Here is a 21,282-nt window from a genome sequence, read left to right on the forward strand (position 1 = left end):
TTGCTTCTTTGCCAGATTTCAGAGTTTGGCCTCCACACTCTGACACTTCCTTCTGCAGTTCTTTAGCTATAAGCACTACTCACATTCTCCAACATTCTCGGTTCCAGTACCTTGTCATCGGCACCTACTCATTATATGCTTCAGACCCATAAAACCCTCAGACAAGCTAACACTACTGCTAGCTAACAGCCAGGATTTAATGCACTTCAAGGTCAATTGTTGTAATGTACACACAAGTTGATAAACGGCATTTTCTTAAACTTAAAAAGATCTCTGGGATTTTTTTTAAATGCTCATTATCCTTCCCAACCCCTGCTCTCTGTTTTCCCTCCAAAGCTTGCTAATGAATTTTTGGAGTGCTGAACTCAGATTGCAGGTTCCAAGACGATCCATGTGCACTTCTCCTTCCAGCTTTGTTCTTATAAAGCTTTTATTTAATTACAATTGGAGTTTCGCACGCATGTATTAGAAGAGATTAGAAAAAAAGAGAACTCAGGCCTGCAGCAGTAAACTGTGTGGTGAAAACGGTCAGTATTTGTTATTTTGAAAAGGTCTGGCTATAAAAAAGTTGGTCTGTCAGAGTGAGTCGATCACTTCAGTGTGAGAACACCCACACACACACACACACACACACACGCACAGGGAATGTTTGCGTTTTTCCTCTCGCTGCCTCTTTCTCCGTCTTTGCGTCCCCCGTGGTGACTGACGTGCTCTTTCATTCAGTCCAGCACATAACTTGAGCACCATGGTTACAGCTGCAGAGATGTTCCTTTCCCTTCCCGGGGGACAATATTGAAATAACATCTCCCCTACCAACACAACCAATCATGGTCTTGACATCTCGCCAGTTGTGTCCAGATCTGTCTGGTCCTATGTAAAGAAAAGTATTGAAGTTGGCTCCATAGCAAAAATCCTTGCAGGTGTGCAACGTTTGCCAGCTTCTGACCCTGAGTCTGGCCAGGACCTACTGGCCAAGAGCCCTGTGGGTCAAGGACATGGGGCAGTGGCAACTTACTGGCACAAAATCAGCTTCAACAACAGCAAAATTAGCTTGTCTGGCGATGACAAGCTAATTTTAGCATTAGCTTGTCATATCATAGCATTAGCTTGTCATATCATAATCATATCTCTTAGCTAATGCTAAGAGATATGATTAGCGTTAGCTTTAGCATTAGCTCCATTAGCATTAGCTCCTCTGGGTCTGGCATCACACCTCAACGTTACCTGGAGTTTAGAACAATGAACCTCACTTCTGATGCAAACAAAAATTGAGTCATACAGAGTCATTACTACGGCAGCAGTGGGGCTCCTGGATTTGAGAAGTCTTGTGTTAAAATATAAGCTAAAGAAAGCCTCGAAGTCATATGTTTACAGAACTGAAATGGGCACTCTTATGTGCCTCTGGCAGGGTGACAGCACGGTGTTGGATACAGCTGAAGAATATGCTGGATGAAACATGTCAAAAGAAATATATAAGATCTGACTCCTGCTATACAACAGGAAGAAAGGCACAGAGATCAGGCCCTGGCAGAGAGATAAGAGGAGGATGCAGTAGACAAAAAAACAGGATGATGACAGAGTTATGTGTGCCGTTAGCTCATCAGTTGTCTCCTTGCATTATGAAACAAAAGCAGATTAAAGTGAAAAGGAGCCCACAAGACTTGTTAGCAAACACAATGACCTCAGAGAGAAGGAGAGAGAGTCACAAGGTTGAGCTTAGAGCTCGGTTGTGATTATCCCAACGTAAAGGTTACATGGAGTTGAAACATGCCCAATATGGGCATATATGATTGCGAAAACACTGCTTAATTGCAGGAATTACGACTTAAAAATTTGGACATGGGGCTCAATCAGTTGTGCAGCTGTATCGGTCTTAAGCCGCTCTACAAATCATCTGGGGCTGGATGCTGACGTTCTCCCTGCAGTATTTTCCAAAGCACTAGTCAGGTTTCTTGGCAATTAGGATCACAGGCATGGATCAGTCTGGTTTAGTTCGAAGGTTGATGTTGTAATCACATCAGCTGAAACTGCTGTCTTATTGGGTGCAATGTAGAACTATGTGAATTGCGATACAATACAGGAAAGAAAAAATGTTTTCCTTAAAATGCACCTCTGGTTCCTGTAAGAGAGCTTTGCACTGACTGTCAGGTCGGTCTTGATTGCCAGGCCAGTCAGAAGTGGCGTGAGATTGTAGAGGGTGGGAGCAGGGAGATTAACCCCTGGTGTCTAGGACAGCTGTGGAGGTTTGGGGCTGGCTAGCGGCTGCACGCTATAAATTCTCTCTAAAGAGGGTTTACTTTCGATTTTAATGGGTGCTATAAATTTTCTGCAACCTGGTCCTGGTGAAAGAGAAAGGAGGCTTATTTTTAAAGGGCCTCTTTCTCTTTCAATCTCTTCAGCTCTACCTTTCTTCCCTGTACTTTCTTTCCTTCAGGAAAAAGTCAATGGCTCCTTGCCATGCATTTTGTGGTCTGCTTTTACCTGTAGTCAGCTTGTATGAAAAGCGTATGAAAGTTTCCTGAAAGAAATGAAAACCCTGCAAAAGAATAAGTATTCTGCAGCAGACACTGAGTATAATAGCTTCATTGTATATTAAGGTCAATATATTTTTTAAAGAGGAACACTGGCTACGCCCTGCACAATTTCTACACCTTTGTGGCAAATTCCTCTTGGGTGCACAGCAGAGGAAAACTGAGTTTGTGGATGCAGAAAGTAACAGCGCCCTTCGTATGTTTCCATGTCTCTACCTGTAGGTGCTGTTCGCCTTGAACCAGACGCTGCTGCAGCACGAGGGTGTTCGAGCGGGCAGCCTCCAAGGTTCCTACACCACAGAGGACCTCATTACACACTACAACTGTGGTGACCTCAGCGCTATCATCTTAAACCATGACACCTCACAGGTTGATTCATTTAAGGACTGCTCAACCCATTGTAAAAAATATCATCACTTGTGGCTTTTTAGGACTGATTTCAACAGCTTTGTGTCAAAATTCTTCAAAACCAGATAAAACGAGTTTTTCGTGGCAAAAAGAAACAACATAAAGACTCTAAATTAAATTACCTGCCTAGTATATTACAAAGGATCTAATACCGTTAATCCACTTTTTCAAACCTTACAAAGTTTTACAACATTTCTCACATATTTCCAAATCCCAAAGTTTTGCACGGTCAGACAGCAACACACTGGTAAAGTTGGAATGTTTGGCTACAGTGAAAAGGTTGGATAATAAGTTACTTTCATGCTGGTATCACATTACCAATGTTAGGATTGTTACTGAAAAAAGTAAGATATTACACGGAAGCGTAGAGCTGCCACCCAGGCAAAAGAAAAATACAATAACGTGAAAAGTTTATTGTTCTAACAAGATACTATCATGTTTGTACAATATAAATATTATATTGTACGAACGTGATAATTATGTATATTGTAATAACGTGATATTATGTTGTTCAAACGTGAAAGGTATATTGTACAAACAGGAAAAGTATCTTGTTAGAACAATAAACTTTTCACGTTATAACGTGATACACTTGTATTTTTCTTTTGCCTGGGTGGCAGCTCTACGCTTCCGTAATATTACACATTACAGGTTACTTTTCTACATTACATAATCACTTATTGGACAAAGTAACTAATTTGATTACTTTTGCATTACTAAGTAAAATGACCTAAAATGTACTGTCACATAATCCGTCGTTTTTTAATTTCTCTCAGCCAGTTTTAGGCAAACTAAGCTGTTTTGAAGATTCTGCACTGATCTCAACTCACTTGCATACTCAGCAGTACAGTTTACCAGATTAATCACACCTGTGCGTGTAACATCATCCTCTGCGCACTATATTTAAGCTGCAGACCTACACATTCATTCTTTTTCTGTCGAGAGAACTGAAAAGAATGGGAACCTGCATTCGCTGCCAAACAATGATGAATGGCTCCAGGTTTGCTTCCAGTCATAAAAATATGTTAAACTATATGAATATGAGTTTTAGGTCATGTCACTGATTTTTTCTTTCTTTCTTTTTTAATAGTGACCTAAAGTATCATGCAAGTGAGACTTGTTTTGATACCCTGCTGTAAACCTTTAACCATCAAAGACAACTTTCTTAAATTCATTTGCAGAATTTTAAACTACCAAAATATTTATTTATTAACTTTTTTAAAGCAGAAAAAAGGGTAAACCTTTGAACTTCTAAGTTTGCTGGAAAAGGGAATCGTCTACTTATCGTTCCTGATTCACTAAAAATCCTCACAGAAAATACTACCCAGTGGTAGCAAAACATCTGTAACAGCGCTCAGAACTTGAATCTGTCAGATCCTTGATTTGAGTTGGCGAACTTCTCATACCCACTTCTGTGCCATTACACTATCGTCACCTCGAACTTTTGGGCTTACACATCAATTCCACAAATCTGCACGTTGCCATATTAATCCTTCTCAGCCTCAAGTTACTTGATAGTCTGACACTTTAATAGCTCTGGACTCCACTGTAAATACACCATCTAACCTCCAACTTATTTCCTAACATAGCCTTTGCTCCTTTGGTGATGGTCTCTTAATCAGTCTTCATACCCAGCTGTCAAGAGGCCATTCGGCATTAAGTACACGCACGCACACACACGCGCACACATACCTACAAATGCATGTGGTAGACACAACATGTAGTGGCTCTCAATCCATCTCTGCCTTTTAAATGCAGATTTGCTCAAACGCTCTCCTCATAAGTCAATTATGCTGTGTCAACCTCCCTCACTGATCCTTAAGTCCCATTAAACCCAAAAGACCATGTAACCTCAACTCACTGCTCGAGTTCCACATTATATCCACTAGAGACACACACTATATGAAAAAACGTGTACACACAAACTCACAATGCCTTTACAATTCAGCGCTGACAAATGACATGCGATTGCTTTTTCTTCTCCGTGCTTCTATGCCTGTCTCTCTCATTGTCTGCTTTTATACACCTTTTTCTTCCTGTGAGCCATGAAGGGCTTGTTAGCCACAATTTCACCTGCAGTTTAACTCATACCAGTTCGCCCCTGCTCCTCGTGTCATAATAACATGTATTAACATTCCCCAACATATGCTACAGCAATCAGATGCCTGACTTCAGAGCCCACTTCTGTAGCCTGATGATCTATTGCAGGTTTGTGTGTCTGTGTGAATGTGAGCTTCCAGAGCTGTAAAAGGACAGGTGTTTTTTGATAGATAGGACTTAATCCACTCCAACACCCCTGATGCTCTTTCAGCTCAATCTTCTTCAAATAAGAAAGAGGCCAATGGCCGGCCAGAGACCCCAACTGAGTGGAACGGTGTAAGAGAGGTTAATGTGTTTCAGCATTTAGCCGGTCCCAAATTCATCAGAAAAACAGAGTACAAGTGAGACAGAAGAAAAACTGAAATGCAAAAGAAGTAAGATGAATGCATTCATTTAAGTAAACACATTAAAAAAAATGAAGAAAACAAAAGACATAGGCAAAAGTTACCTGGAGATGTAAACCATCAAAATGTAGACTGATGTGCCAAGATGAAAGATTATGTCTCAAAGGTTTAGTTTTCCACATCTGTTATGTTTCTGCATAATTTATATGGTAATATATGACTGAAAATGTTCTTAAATGCCGTATTACTCTGGGTTGTCCCTACAAGTTGTTATCACTTCAGTGCCACGATGATATCAGAGCTACAAAAAGAAAGAAAGAACAGAAGAGAAAGGGGATTTCAAACAGCTGAATCCGAAGGGAAAGGAACAAATAGAAGTAAAGGCTGGCAGGATATGTACGAGAACATGAGTGCAGAGCAGTACCAGTGGTGGGGAAGGGAGAAAATATCTTGCTGTCACTCTGTGTTTCCTGTGGACGTTGGGATGGAGAGCAGCTAATGGCTTTTCATGTGATAACTTATCTGCGTTTACCGTTACACTCCTACCTCGACCCCTCTTTGACCGAACCCTTTTTCTCCTCGTCTTGAAACACTCACACAATCCTCTCTCATCAGCCATGAAGTCTTTCTGCACCTTTTTCTTCAGCTCTCTCTTTAAACTTTTCCATAACTTTCTTCCAAGTTTGCATTATTTTATTTATGAATCGTGTAGAGCTGTCAATCTGGGTAAACCTGCGTCATTCACCCTGACAAAACACAGATAAAAAAGGCCTTGGGCTACAGATTATGTGTAAATGCACTTTTGTTTCTTTCTGCCTTTTTCTTCTACTGCTGGGTTATAACAAAAAGCACGTATTTTAATTCAGTGGCATACAAACCGTTCAAATCTAATCAGACCCTGAATTTGAGGGAAAAGTTCTTTTCTTGATCTTTTATTCTAAAACTGTTTTCACACATAAACGTTTCATAGTTTCTGAAGAATGAGGCAAAGATATTTTCCAAAGCTGTCCTTTGTCACATGTAGCAAACAGTGTTGGTCAAGTTACTTGAAAAAAGTAATCAGTAACTAATCACCGATTACTTCCCCAAAAAAGTAATCCCGTTACTTTACTGATTACTTATTTTCAAAAGTAATTAATTACTTAGTTACTTAGTTACTTTTTGAAAACACGATTTACGACCTGAATAGGTGATAAAGCGATAGATCTTTCAGCCCAATTCTACTTTTTCTGCATAATCCATCATACAAAATGTAATCAAATGGAAAAATCTCTTTTTAAAACTTGTTTTATTAGTTTTAACCATTTAACTTTATGCATCAAGCAAAAATTTAATTATATGCAACATTCTCTGACTCAAAGAAATTAGTTTAATAATAATTTGTTTAATATTTAAACCTATTTTCTGCACATTCCAGCACATAAAATTTTTTTTTGGTGTGTGTTTACACTCAGTCTTTCAAATAGATGCAAGTAAAACACAGCAGAAAATAAATAAAATCACAGACTAGCGGTCCTGTTGCTCTATTTTCACCTGTAAAGCAGGAGTGGGGTAGGCGGAGGTTTACCCTGGTGCAGGTGTGCAGCGGTCAGTGGAAGAATCCGCGAGTGTCTCTGTGAGTTTCCCATTACGTCGTAGCTACTCGGTGCTTGTTTAGGGTTTTTTTTCGCTGTAAAAAGAAGTTTTCTTCCCACGCACAACGGACACTAATGTTTTTGTCACTTTTTATGGAATCAAACTCAAAGTAAGGTCAGTACTTCCACGCTTTAAACGCTGCACGCTCATACTCTCTCCCGCACTCGATATATGATCCATTGTTGATCTGCACACAGCTGTTGTCACGAACGTCGCACTCGCTTACGTCACTGTCATGAGACATTCTCGCAAAAAAATCACGGTTTTAGTAACGCAGTAACGCAGCGTTCCTACGGGAAAGTAACGGTAATCTAATTACCGTTTTTGCAATAGTAATCCCTTACTTTACTCGTTACCTGAAAAAAGTAATCAGATTAACGCGTTACTGCCCATCTCTGGTAGCAAACACGAAGGAATAGTCCACTGCGCTGCAGCATATACACTGTGTGGTTTAGCTAAGGTAGCTGGCTGGATAGATGTATTCATGCATGAGGCCGTGCATATGACACCAATTAACCAGCAGTAAATGAAGTATTGATATGATCTGCTTGGTTTATACATCAGTTCAGGCCAACATTGTACAAACTCTGGAGAAGTGTTCTGACAGGTCGAAAACAACAAATGTATGACTTGACTACGTGAGGCATTTGAGTTCTCACATGTGGCTCCGTCTTGTGAGACCTAGAAAAGATCAGGGCCTCAGTACATGTGTGGAAATGTCTCAGGTTTATGGACAGCACTTACGTAAAACTTCCTTTTAGCAGCTGGCCTTTATTTTTTTTTACTAATATCACAATATAACAGTACATAAAGAAATATCGCCACTGGAAGTGGTAGTACATGATGAAGTTTATCACATTTGTAAAATATCCATCCATCCATCCATTCGCTTCCGCTTATCCTTTTCAGGGTCGCGGGGGGTGCTGGAGCCTATCCCAGCTGTCATAGGGCGAAAGGCGGGGTACACCCTGGACAGGTCGCCAGTCTGTCGCAGGGCCAACACACAGGGACAGACAACCATTCAGACTCACATTCACACCTAGTGGCAATTTGGATTATCTAATTAACCTATCCCCACAAGCTGCATGTCTTTGGACGGTGGGAGGAAGCTGGAGTACCCGGAGGGAACCCACACAAACACGGGGAGAACATGCAAACTCCACACAGAAAGACCCCGGCCGGATGTTGGAATTGAACTCAGGACCTTCTTGCTGTGCGGCAACAGTGCTAACCACCATGCCACCGTGCTGCCTATTGCCACCGTGCTGCCTTTTGTAAAATATATTTACAAAAATCTCCATAACTTCCAGAAGGTTAATGAAGCAGTGAAGATTTATTTGTGGATATAATAATAGTATGAGACATTTATAGAAGAGCAGAGTAATATATATTCCAACTGTAGACTATGGAAAAAATGACAAACCTCTAAATCCTGGCATGAGAAAATGTTTACTAATGGAAATGTATATTTGTGTAACAAACAAATGAAATGTATCCAATGTTCTGTTGTAAATTAAGATAATTGAAGTATGAATCAAAACAGACTAAAACGGTGCGACTGAAAGGAAACATCGTATAGATTCTGAAGTGCACCTCGTTCACATGTGGTACAATAAATCCCCTCATGTATTCAGGCCTGTCACACACACATACACATGCTAATTCACGCACCATTTGCAGCTGTTCTACTGTTGTGTAAACTTGTAGCTCAGTTCTAGACAGCAATAGTATGCTTGCATGAGTGTTCCTTGTCACAGTTAAATACAAATCCAGATTAAACACATCTGCATATGTGTAGAGTATGAAAACCAACCTCTTTGTTTCGACATTCCCACCATTATTTAAATCTGTCCTACTTTAAAGTAAGATTGGGCTATATACAATGACTTTGTACAGAACAGACTGGAAGATATAATAACAAACCGTTAGGTAATGATTAGTTTATATTAGTGTGACTGCATAGTAATCACTTTCTTAAGTAATTAAGTCAGCCGCTGAGTGGAACAAACTGCTAACAACTTTACTAACTAAATAAGATCTTCATCACATTTTTATGTTGCTTACACTGTGTCCTCTGTAAGTAAAGAAGAGCTTTGAATGAACGCCTTATAATTAGACCCTTAGTAAATAACCAGCCAAGGAGAAAAGCCTTTCCATGGAATTCCAATTTTTTTGTTATGGCAGATTTTTATTTACCTTGGAATGTAATGAGAGATATTGGGAAAAAATCTAGCTCAATAAGAAAATAGTGCTTACATTTACAAAACTCAGCATGGTGGCACGGTGGTTAGCACTGTTGCCGCACAGCAAGAAGGTCCTGAGTTCAATTCCACCATCAGGCCGGGGTCTTTCTGTGTGGAGTTTGCATGTTCTCCCCGTGTTTGCGTGGGTTCTCTCCGGGTACTCCGGCTTCCTCCCATCGTCCAAAGACATGCAGCTTGTGGGGATAGGTTAATTGGATAATCCAAATTGTCACTAGGTATGAATGTGAGTGCGAATGGTTGTCTGTCCCTGTGTGTTGGCCCTGCGACAGACTGGCGACCTGTCCAGGGTGTACCCCGCCTCTCGCCCTATGACAGCTGGGATAGGCTCCAGCGCCCCCCGCGACCCTGAAAAGGATAAGCGGAAGCGAATGGATGGATGGATTTACAAAAATATCTTTATTACTGTCAGTGTGTGATAGATCTGCAGAGGGAATCAATCTAAAAGTATGTATTCAAGTTATATAAGGAGGGCGAGATACAGAGAGATACATTTTCTATCCTGGGGCTTAAGGAACTGGACTTCTCAAATCCTGAGTCCACCTCCAACCCCCCCACTCATCTTCACAGATTAATGACCTGATGGAGGAAAAAGTGGAACAGAGTCAGGTCTCTCTGTCTGGCTCCTAATGTATCAAACAGTAATTAAACACATTTACACTTCACACTATATTGTACTGAGGCATACACACTTGTAGTGTCTTTCATGTAGCGCACATACCACACCTATAAACACATTTGTGTAAACAGTTTTCGTTTGAAATGTTAAACCTATATACATGCACAGATGGCGCTGACACTTCTCCTTCCAACTCCTTCATTTGTTAATGCTTTCTCATGTAAAGATCAGTCTACAGCGCAGGGCGTTGCGTTGGTCATTTTCTGTCACATCAGAAACACTTCTGGCTGCCAGGTGTCACACTCACATGGGCACCAACACCACCATTCAGCCCTCCTCTTTCTTTCCATCCCACTTTTCTTTGACGCTCTTTCTTTCTTTTTATGTTTTATTTCAAATTTGAGTGATTCATTTACTATTAATTCTGCCACGGATTTTTACCACAAAGGCTTTGAAACTCCTTTTTTCTCACGCTCTTTTTCTTTCTTTCAGCTGCCTCACTTCATCAACAGCTCTTTGCCAGCTCATGACCGCATGACGGCTCAGCAGATTGACAGCTACTTCCGCCAGGAGCTGATCTACAAACGCAACGAGCGAATGGCACGACGAGTTTCTGCCCTGCTGCAGAGAAATCCCAACCAGACTTACTTTTTTGCTTTCGGTGCAGGTAAGACTCCGAGGCACTCACGGAACTCACACAATGACCTTTGACCTGCTGGTTACGAGATTCTTCTCTATTCTACATGTTGAGAGCAACTCCAGGGAGTATGCATTTGCATGTAACTGAAAAATGGAATAGATCAGGTTTACTTTGGTCTGGAACAGAGAATCTGTCAGTTTTAAAGCGTGCTTACAGTGAACAAATTTGCTCTGTTTTCTGCTTGAAAGCAAAACTGGAGAAAAAAAAAGCAGGACAATAATAGTGTACAATAGTTCCCAGATCTCTGGCATTCAAAAACTGTGAATCTGTCCAAGTGTACACACACGTGCACACACATACACAGAAGTCTCAATTACAGCCAACTCCCATCTCAGAAATGAAGAAACTGTTGTTTGTTTCGATTAGCATTCCTGGCTAATGCTGGTAATGTTTCCTGAATAGTGTAGTGTGTCCTAAGGAAAATGTGTGTGTGTGTGTGTACGCTTGAGAATATACAAACACACGTGTTTGCCCACAAAAACAGGTGGTGGGTGGGTATCTTTGTTTACTGTATGGCTGTGTGCCTGCGTGCATTTGAAAAAGGGTGGCGCTACTTCTAGGATGTGTGTATGTGCATGCATGCGAGTGTGTGTGCACCACAGTGAATGATTAATACTGAATGCCTAGCTCCTTTCTTTGTTACTCCCTCTGCTCTTTGTGCAGTTTGGGCCACTGTTGCACCATCCAGCTGCTATTTGTGTGTCCGTGCAGATGTGGCTGAACACTGTAAGTTAGTATTTGTGCTCAGACTCTGTGGAGAAAGGACTTTCTGTAATATTACTAAATAATAAATGGTGTACATACATGAAGAAAAAACATATCAGTGGCATGTGGTGACTTTTACAAAAAGACAAGCAAAGATACTGCATTTTAGTCTCCCATCAGTCATCCATTAACCCTTTAAAACCAGTCAGAGCGGGCACGCTCCGTTTTGCGCAACTACTTTTAAATCCTTGTAGCTCTGCAACCACATAAGCTAGCGCAATAATTTTTTTTGCATAAACTGGAGGAGTTGTACTTACATCTTATGCCATCAGCTTGTCCAAGGTCACAGTTTCCTTCCACATATAGCTTTGCAAAAACTGCATAAAAAGCGCTTGCAGCAACACAAACATAATATTCCAGAATCACGCTTTGCTGATCTGATCAGCTGTTCATAACACTCCCTAGTTAGAATAGACGTCAGCGTGAACTATCGCATGTCCGCCATGACCTGCCCGAAACCGGAAGTGACGTCATTTTCGCGGAAATGTAGTTTTTTACCATCAGGACCTCATGAGCCTATACTGGTGTTTTTAAAAGTAATGTTTGACTTTATGACTTTCTGTGTTGTTTCTGGGATGCTTAGGACTCATATTGCACTGCTGGAAATTGTTTATTTTGATGCATATGCTGCTTTTTTGCAAATTTGCACTATAATCTTTATTTTTGTTTTTCCTGCAGTTTATAAAAATTGGTGTATTTCAAAAATAAAACTATGAAGACACTCAAAATAAATTTCCTGTGGTAGGAAACTAGTTTGTGTATTTACAGTTTTGAGGGATAAGCCTCTTAAATTTATTAACTAGAAATATATGTTAAAAAAACAAAAACAATTTTCAATTTTTTTGTAGTTTATTGCACTTTTTTGCAATTTATGTCATTTCTATGCACTTAATGCAGACATATTATTAAAATCTGGGCTATAATGGTTGTATTGATGTATATCAACTTGAAATGCTCCCAAAAATGGCACTACAGCATGTAAAAATATAATATAAGCTCTGGCGGACTTGGTTCTGTGGTAGGTCTTAAAGGGTTAAAGAAAACATGTTTATCCACAATGTGAGTGTACAAATAACCAGAAGAAGCTGCTGATCTGTCATCTCGCCCAATTCAAGCTACTGTTAATGGAGAACACCCATAAAATCGAGATGCCCTACAGGTTCTAGTGGAATTGGAGGCAAGCGGAGGAAAGATGAGACAAATTGCTACCACAAGATGGCAGTAATTTAAAGGGCGGATGCAAAAGAGCAATGGCAGACACTTATGGTGTCTATATTTAATTGTAGATTTCACTGGGCAAGCAATGCCCACCTGCCTTGCCCCGACAGAACACGACTGGTATATAGAGCAGTCTGTCATATCATTAAAAACCATCTGCCTAACATTGTGCAGATCCCTTTGTGGTGCTAAAACATCTTTGAAGCCTCAGGGCATGGACCAGGGAATTCTGAAGGCTGTCCTGTGGTGTCTGGCACAGGATGTTGGCAATGCATCTTTTTGGTTGTGGATTGGGGTTTTCATGGAAATGTAGGGGTCAATCTCTGGGCTCTTCTTCTCGTTTCTTCAGCTATTTCTGAGCCGTTTGGCAGGTGTTACATGTTAAAGTAGATCTAAGCTTTCCCAGCAGATCATTGCGTCATAAAGAGATGTCATTCACTTTACCTGTCACAGTTTGTAGTGTTGTGTATAGAAAACATTGAAAAAGAGCGAGAGAATGTGAAAACAATTTTCCAACGTTTGAATGAACTTCTGCCAAGGCACGTATTTCTCAATTCACCATCTAAAATGAGTGTTTTTCACAAAGGAATTCCTCGACGTGAGTTTGTATACAGTAACTAAATGAGCAGAGGGGCAGTAAAGAAGCCATCTGTAACTAAATATGTCAGCATGTGTGGCTGAGTGTCAGACTAAGCCAGCTTACATTAAACAGACTACCAGCGGTTCATAGCAACAATTCTGAATACGAGTAAAACACTGGTTTGCAGCACATAAAACTGAAATTATTCATCCCTCACTGCTTTAATGATATATAATAATGCTATTTATTACATATATATATCGTTTCCAGGATGTTGAGGAAAATCTGGGTCTTAAATTATCTCGGACAGTTAAAGCCACGATTGGGAATTTGCATTTTTGGTCTATTAAGTCAATTAAAATTATTTTTTAATGCAGCTTTATGTTCAAGATTAGTTTCTATTAAACATTTTAACTTTCCAGTGTGTTCCGCGTGGCCTGGATAGATATGAGGTGAACATGTGTTTCAGGTCACCTGCACGCTTTAGGCTTGTGTGTAACAAAGTGACAGCAGGTGTGAAGTGATAGGAACCATTACAGTTAGACTGCGGGGTCCACACACACACACACATTCCACAAACATGCATACACTAAGATTCATACAGGTTAGTGGACTTTATAACATGTACAAATGAGCACATTCACTCACACATACAATAAACACAGAAGTCTCGGTCAAGGCTTTGGAAAATAACAGGTATCAGTGAAGAGCATATATGTATGTGAAAGAGCCGAGGAAATGTATGTTACGCTGTATGTTCCGTCAATTTGCTGTTCACAATCTGTATGTAATTAGTGTTTGATTTATTATAGCGGCAGCTAATTATGTGCTCGTACTAGAGATCCTTTCTTCAAAAACGGTCACATTAAATTGGAAATGCTGAGTAATTACAGTATGGGATTTTACAGGACTGTTCTATTACAGAATACTTTTGATCAATTATTACTAACTTTTAGAGAAATTTGTCAAACCTAGCACAGTGGAAGCCATAAAACATAGATGCTATTTGAAACTTAGATAAATATAGTATGTGTAAATGAAGGGGAGTTCAAAAGGCCACAAAGTTGTACAATACTGTTCAATACTCTTAAGCCACCCCCACTTTTTTATATTTTGTTTCCAAGGGACCAGACTTTTTGGATTTTCTCCAGGTAATAGCTCTCCAGGCTTTATAAAGGTACTTTTTTCTTTGCTTTTTCACTGATTTTCAGTTCAGTCCTTGTACCTGACCTTTTTCAGATCAGTGTTTCTTGGTTTATTTGTTTTTTATGTCGGGCCTTAAATTATCTACAGCAGATGGACAACTACAGTAATGATACAGTAGAAGAAAAAATCCAGCAGATGCATCTCTGAGGACCTGACAGATGAATCTGACCCTTCAGATGATGCATCTACTGGTCACTGAGGTCTCAGTGGAAGGGTCGCTGTCAACAAGCCATCATCAACATGTGCCGGGGAGATCAGGAGAAAGGAACTACACTCTATAAAACACAGCGGAGGCTCTGTCATTGTTTGGGGCTGAATTTCAGCCAGTGGTTTTGGGGATCTTGTCAAAATTGGTGGAATTACGAATGCAGAAAAGTATCGTCAAATTTGGATTCACTGTGCATTAACATTTGGAAAGTGCCGGACTGGCAGTAGCTTTATTTTCCAGTATGACAATGATCCCACACACACTGCCAGTGCAGTAAAAGCATACTTGGGCAGAAAAACACACAATGGAAGACTATCAGTTATGAACTGGCCTCCCCAGAGCCTGGACCTTAACATTATTGAAGCAGGGTGGGATCATCTTGACAGAAAACAGAACAAAAGGCCAATATCAAAAGAAGAGCTTTTAAGAATCCCAGTGAACTATTCCTGAAGACTACTACAGAAATCCTATAGTTAAAGAGTGAAGGTGGTCATACTAAATGTTGACTTTAAAGCTCATTGAAACATGGGCAAACATACGTGTTGGCATATGTTTCCATAAACTGTTAGACCTATTTCCAATTTCCTAGAAAAATATAAAGAAACAAGGGATGGCTCAAAACTTTTACTCAGTATTGAGTTTCAAAGAACGTTATGAAGATTAAATATTTTCCATCGAAATATTTCAATAATATCACCACACAAATCTTTACTCTTAGAGTGACAGGCCATAAATATGCAACTAGTGACCACAACTAATAAGACTTAAGTTCTGTTTTCAGGAAACAAACCACCTTTCTCATGCTCTCAGCCGAAGGCTTCCACATCCTCATGTCTTATATCTGTGTTCAGGATATTGACTCATGTCTTTACGGTCCTGTAACTGTCCCTTTTAGTCCCAGTTGTAACCAAACATGAAATTTTATCGCTCAGTGATGCCAGAACGTATTAAGTGACGACACTGGCTCCCAGAAATGTGGCCCCGCCCACGTTTCCCTTGAAGATTTTCAAAACCTCTTGAGGTGAGCGGGCCTGCTTTGTCAATGGTGTTCTGCTTATGGTCTAAATATAATCTAACCACAGACCATAGTTTGAGTAATAAAGGGAAATTAAGAAGACGGGGGGTGTGAGGGTTAAGATTATCCAGACATATAAAATAAAGACAGCCCAGGGAGATGAATTACAGCTACTTTCAGGCCAAACGTGGGCGTGCAATAATGTGATCGCATAAAATCCAATCTTTATGGTTAGATCTCAGAACTCACATTAACATGACGTGTTTTAAACCGAAGAAACTGAAGGCAGTGGACTATATACCTTACTTCACAGCATTTTGTGGATGACAAAACGGAATAATCTCAACATGTGACTGTTTCTGACAGAGCCACGATGTGTGCTCATGTGTTTTTGTATTTATGCTTTACAGCAGATACATATTAGGAGCCGTTTTCAGCAGCATTTGCCTTGGATCACTTACTTCTAGCATTAACTATGTCTATAATGTAGTGGACAAACAGAGCTTGTGTGAGAGCGAGCAGGAGCCCCCCTAAAGTTACAGATGTCATAGTTATTTTTTTCTTTCACAGGGTAATTAAAGTGTACGATGTGTGTATTAAGTGGTTCAGTCAGGAAATCCATCTCTGCTCAGCTCAGCACCCTCTCAGCCTCCCCCATGCCCTTGCTTTCACTGCACACATACACCTTCCTGTAGCACAAGTGCCTTTATGGATAAAATGTGTGCTTTTTTAACTGCAAAAAGAGTTTTTTTTCCTCTAATGCTCTCAGTTTTGAATTCTGCACACACATCTGCAAGTGCACGTTATAACGTTTCATTTTCTTCACTTTCAGAAACAGCTTATTCATATAAATTCCAGCAGGCATAACTGAATTATCCCAGGCAATATAAAAGAAACTGACTGAGAGGTTTTACTGTCTCGCTGTTGGGCCAAGACTTTATGATATCGTGGTTGATAATGACACCTCCAAATAAATCATTCACAAAATACTCATACATTGTTTGATTCTTAACCAGCGACTGCACTGTAGACATTTAATACACTAATAACACTCATTAGTAGCCTGTTTTCAACGGCAATACATATTGATTATGATTAAAGCAGTGTCTTTTTGATTAAATGTACCATTTACTGCAAAAATAGTATGTATATATTTCCCCCAATGAAAACAAATCCACAAAGTTTTGCAAAGTTATCTTAAAGTTTGGGGTAATTATATAAAAATTTCAAGTTAGGTATCTCAAAATTTTGATTTACTAACTCAAACTTCTAAGTTTAGGACCGAAATACATCAGTGACCTCCTGACCCAGTATGAACCTTCCAGATTCCTCAGGTCATCTGGATCCGGTCTTTTATCAGTTCCCAGAGTCAGAACCAGACACGGAGAAGCAGCATTCAGCTTTTATGCTCCTTATATCTGGAACAAACTCCCAGAAAGCCTCAGATCAGCTGAAACACTCAGTTTATTTAAATCCAGGTTGAAGACTCACCTGTTCTCAGCTGCATTTGAATAAAGCACCAAATCCACACTTTTAAGCTTAAATTTCAAAATTTACATTTTAACTACTGATTTTATCTGTTTTGATTTTATCTGTTTTGATTTTATCTACTGTTTTGTTTGTTTGTTTGCTCGTTTTAATCAATTTTAAATCATGCTTTTTATTTGTTTTTGTTTCTAATGTCTCTGTAAAGCACTTTGAATCACCTTGTTGTTGAATTGTGCTATACAAATAAACTTGCCTTGCCTAAGATAAGAACCCAAAACTGAGCAAATATCTCAACATTTTAAGTTATTAAGTCAAAATTTCAAGATAAGAACCCAAAATGTTTATTTTGACTGAATATAGCAATATTCTGTTTTGTTTTTTTTCCAGTAGCCAAAACAAGCTTCCAAACTGAAACAGCTCTAAACTAGGCTGGTTCTAGCTGTGTGAGGCGGGTAGTTCAGCATAGCTAGACAGTACATCTTACCAGTCTAAAGAAAAATCATTTTGGGTTTTGGTTAGCAAGTGAAAAAAGTATTGATTCTAACCTCTGAATTGGTTTGATCGCCTACAGTCCACAGTCTCCCACTCACATACACATAAATGTTCCATTTTACCTGTTGTAGATACTTCTGAGACGTTAGATATGTGTACTAACTTCCTTCATTTTGTAGCCAGCGTCACAGTGGACCTGAAGTTATTCCCACGTCAGCATTGGCTTCATTTTCCAGCTCTGGAGGTTTCCCTTTGGGAAATGTCAAACTGAGTTTTAGCTTAACTTACTAACTATGTCTAAATGAACTGATCATGCGCTCTTCTTTCCCCCCGTCTCCTCACCGTCTCCCATCCTGCTCCTAAGCACCACTATGGTCACTGCTGTTCACTATTGCTATCAGTATTATGTAATAGGGACCAATCACGGGCACCCACTGTAACATGACGTAGAGTTCTTTGTAAGGATCAGTGAAAGCATCAGAGTTTCCCCCATGGACAAAATGACACAGCAGCCCCAGATGAAAGCAATAAAGGGAAAGTCATACCCACAGACAAGTCATACCCACAGACAAGTCATACACAGAATACTTGGTCTGTTGCTATTGCAAACAGATACAAAGCTTAACTATTTTCCATCACTCACTCGGCAAAATGCACTCTCTGTCGCCTTCCTCTCAGTCGCACACAAACTAAAAACATACACTTAAGCAGACTACATGCAGAGTTATCATTTGTGCTGAGGAGTGCTGTGAGAGCATGGCCGTGTGTTGTTCGAGCTCTGTGGTGTGCTTCAGCAGGTTTTCATTTGCCAGTTCCCTGGCAGCCGCTGCCCGTTCTTATTAAAAACATCCCATGGAATTTCCTGACGCTGCCACGGCCTAGACACCGCTTCGCACACATGCGCACGCTTACACGTATGTTTATGTTTGTGACACAAAGTCCCATGATCTGCAGATATTTATCACCCGAAAGAGCAGTTACTGTCAAAAGTCCACATGTAGCGCTGTTTGTTTTGGAGTCTGAGCCACTTTGGATCTGTTTGCTGGAGTTGATTTTTATGCATATGTTCTGATGTGCAGACCTATAATAGCCCATTGTGCAGGCAGACTGGACCCATGTGTTTTGCAGTCACTTGTGGCGTTGTGGTGTCGAAGTGATGACTGAGGCAGAGAGCCTGCCTGGCGTGCGTGTCATTTTGTCTCCGTGGCTCTTCCCATCTTAGTCCGTATCTGTTTTTCTCAGCCTCTTCCCCTCATCCGACTGTCTCTGCCTGCACACCAGTCTGTCTGCACGGCTCTCATTTCATCTTTCTCCCCAGCTCTCCGTCCTGCTTCTGTCGTTCTGGTCTGCACTGTCAGTCCTTTCCATCTGTTGCTCTTTTTCCTTTATTAAACCAACACCATTCCTTGATGCTGTCTATCTCCATCTTGCTTCATACTGTCTTTCCTTCCACATAGTGCGGATCTATTTTATGAAGTGACAGACATGCAATGCTTTGGATGTTGGGTGTGTATTTCCTCTTCTGTGGAGAAGACAGATAGAGACAGAAAGATATTAGAAGTGCTTCCTTGCTGACAGTTTGGGCCTAACACGCATTTAAATGTATTTTTAACGTCTGCGTGGTTTGTCCTTGAAGCCAACGTTGTGTTTTTTACAGGAGCATCTGGTGGATGAGCACAAGGATACTTGTGTCTTTCCTCCTCAAAGCCAGATAACTTTAATCCCAAATACGATTCAAAACTAAACAAGGATCATTTTTCGTTTGGATCTCTTAACTGTGACCAGTTACAATAGCATTCGACTGCTGCAGGAACAGAGTAGGCTCGGTTGTTGTATCCATGTAAGGTTATGCCGTCTTGTAAATTTTCAGGAATGTAACTCTGTGAGTTTGCGTGAAAACATCTTATGGTAACTCTTAACTGCACTGGCTGCATTTCTCATCGTAATGAAATCAGTATAGCTCATTAGCTTGTTCAAAGATTACACACTTCATTAGCAGCTGGAAGAACGTCCAACTGCCTATTAAGAGCCAATGACTTTAATGCTACGTTTCATAAACACGTGAATGCTTCTGTCTTTGATCTTTTGAGTGTTAAAATTGACCTAAATGCACACAACAGAAACTATGTAGCCCCAGGAATGTAAGAATATTAACGTCCCCGTTTAGAGACTCATAATGCTGCAGGTTTTTCTACTTGGTGAATGACTATATTCACTGTTAGCTAAATAACAGATCTGATTAAAACATTACTGCAGAAAATTATTTTCTACGGCCTTTATGGTCACCAGATCTCAATCCCGATTAAAGACATAAGACAGAAACATAGTGCCAGGCCTGTAATATCTATGCCAAATGAAATATAGGAATCATTAATAATGAGATGGAGATATAGTTAGAGAGGCAAGATTGGGAGGGTTTGGACTAGGGATGGGTACCGGTATCCGGTGCCATGATGGCACCGGTTCTGACATAAACGGTAGGAACCAGACTGAAAAGCAGCGCACATTTCGGTGCTTTTTTTTCCCTGAGCTGTGATACACTTTAGATTCTAGCCAATCATTTTACGTTTCCGAGGATAGTAGGCGGGCCCAGGTACGTACGTTCTTTTAGAGCAGAGCTACAGATTAAAAATGCCCAAAGCGAAGCGGTCAAAGTCTGGCTGTACTTCACAGCAAAATATGCAAACTCAGCAGCCTGCAACAAGTGCTTTAAGGTGATACTGTGATACTGTCAAAGGAGGTAACACCTCAAATCTGATGAAACACCTGGCGACGCATAGCGTTTTTTTGAAAGCCGAGAAATGCGCTGTATTTGATAGCTTGCTGCGAGACCTCACACCGAGCACATCTACTGCGGGTGTGGTGCCTGTTATCGGACCAGGAGTTAGCAACATCCCCCAAGAACCCGAAGAGGAGAGTCCTGGCCCCTAGCCCTGCCAGTGTAGCAGAAATGATGAGGATGATGATGGCAGCAGCAGCCGTTCTTCTCTACATGAGTAGCTTAATGTTGTTCGTGTGTAATTTACGTTGAGTAGGCTAACCACGTTATTACATTAATGCATGTAAGGTGAACTAGCAAACATCATCGTAGCTACATGCGGCTGTCTTCTTGTTTGATGGCAGATACTCCCTTCACCCTGGCCAAAAAGGCTAAAATGACCAAAGAAAAAGTGGAAAACAGTTAAACATGAGAGGTTTTTGGACAAAGTTTGTGTTTTTTCCATTGTTTAAGCACTGCTTCCAGCCAAGAATGATACCATGTATGCCCTATAGCTGCAGAAAAGGCTAACATTGTTATCTTTTTACAAAAAAACAGCTGAACATGAGAGGTTTTTGGACCAATTTTGTGTTCTCCATTCTTTAAGCACCGGTTTGAGCACCGTTTAAGCACCAGCACCGTTTCAAAAGTACCGGTTTGGCACCAGTATCGGATAAAACCTAAACGATACCCATCCCTAGTTTGGACATGTGCAGATGAGGGATATAGGCTATGCTGAATATGGGGCTGCCATGCAGGAGTTGAACTGGTGTGACAGAAGAGGACAGGGTGAGATGGAGGCAGATGATCTGCTCTGGTGACTCCTAAAGGGACCAACTGAAAGATGAAGAAGATTTTCCGCTACTGACATTAAAACACTAAATTAAAATGTACTTTTTGGTAGAATTGTGTTCTTGTCTGAGAGTTTTAGACACCTGTAGAAACAGAGGTTCA

At 40.4% G+C, this 21,282-nt stretch overlaps 1 protein-coding gene across 1 annotated transcript in view; it reads left to right on the top strand.

Annotated features, from left to right (window-relative positions):
* Window positions 1-21,282, top strand: part of trabd2b (TraB domain containing 2B) — an 82,230-nt gene that overhangs the window by 44,751 nt on the left and 16,197 nt on the right. Inside the window, exons 3-4 of the mRNA XM_087836605.1 lie at window positions 2,754-2,900; window positions 10,391-10,565. Of these exons, the coding sequence (XP_087692731.1) occupies window positions 2,754-2,900; window positions 10,391-10,565 (322 nt within the window). The remainder of the gene's footprint in view (window positions 1-2,753; window positions 2,901-10,390; window positions 10,566-21,282) is intronic.

The sequence above is a fragment of the Neolamprologus brichardi genome, chromosome 23 (genome assembly GCF_056152115.1).
Source record: "Neolamprologus brichardi isolate AB-2024 chromosome 23, ASM5615211v1, whole genome shotgun sequence".
NCBI lineage: Eukaryota > Metazoa > Chordata > Actinopteri > Cichliformes > Cichlidae > Neolamprologus > Neolamprologus brichardi.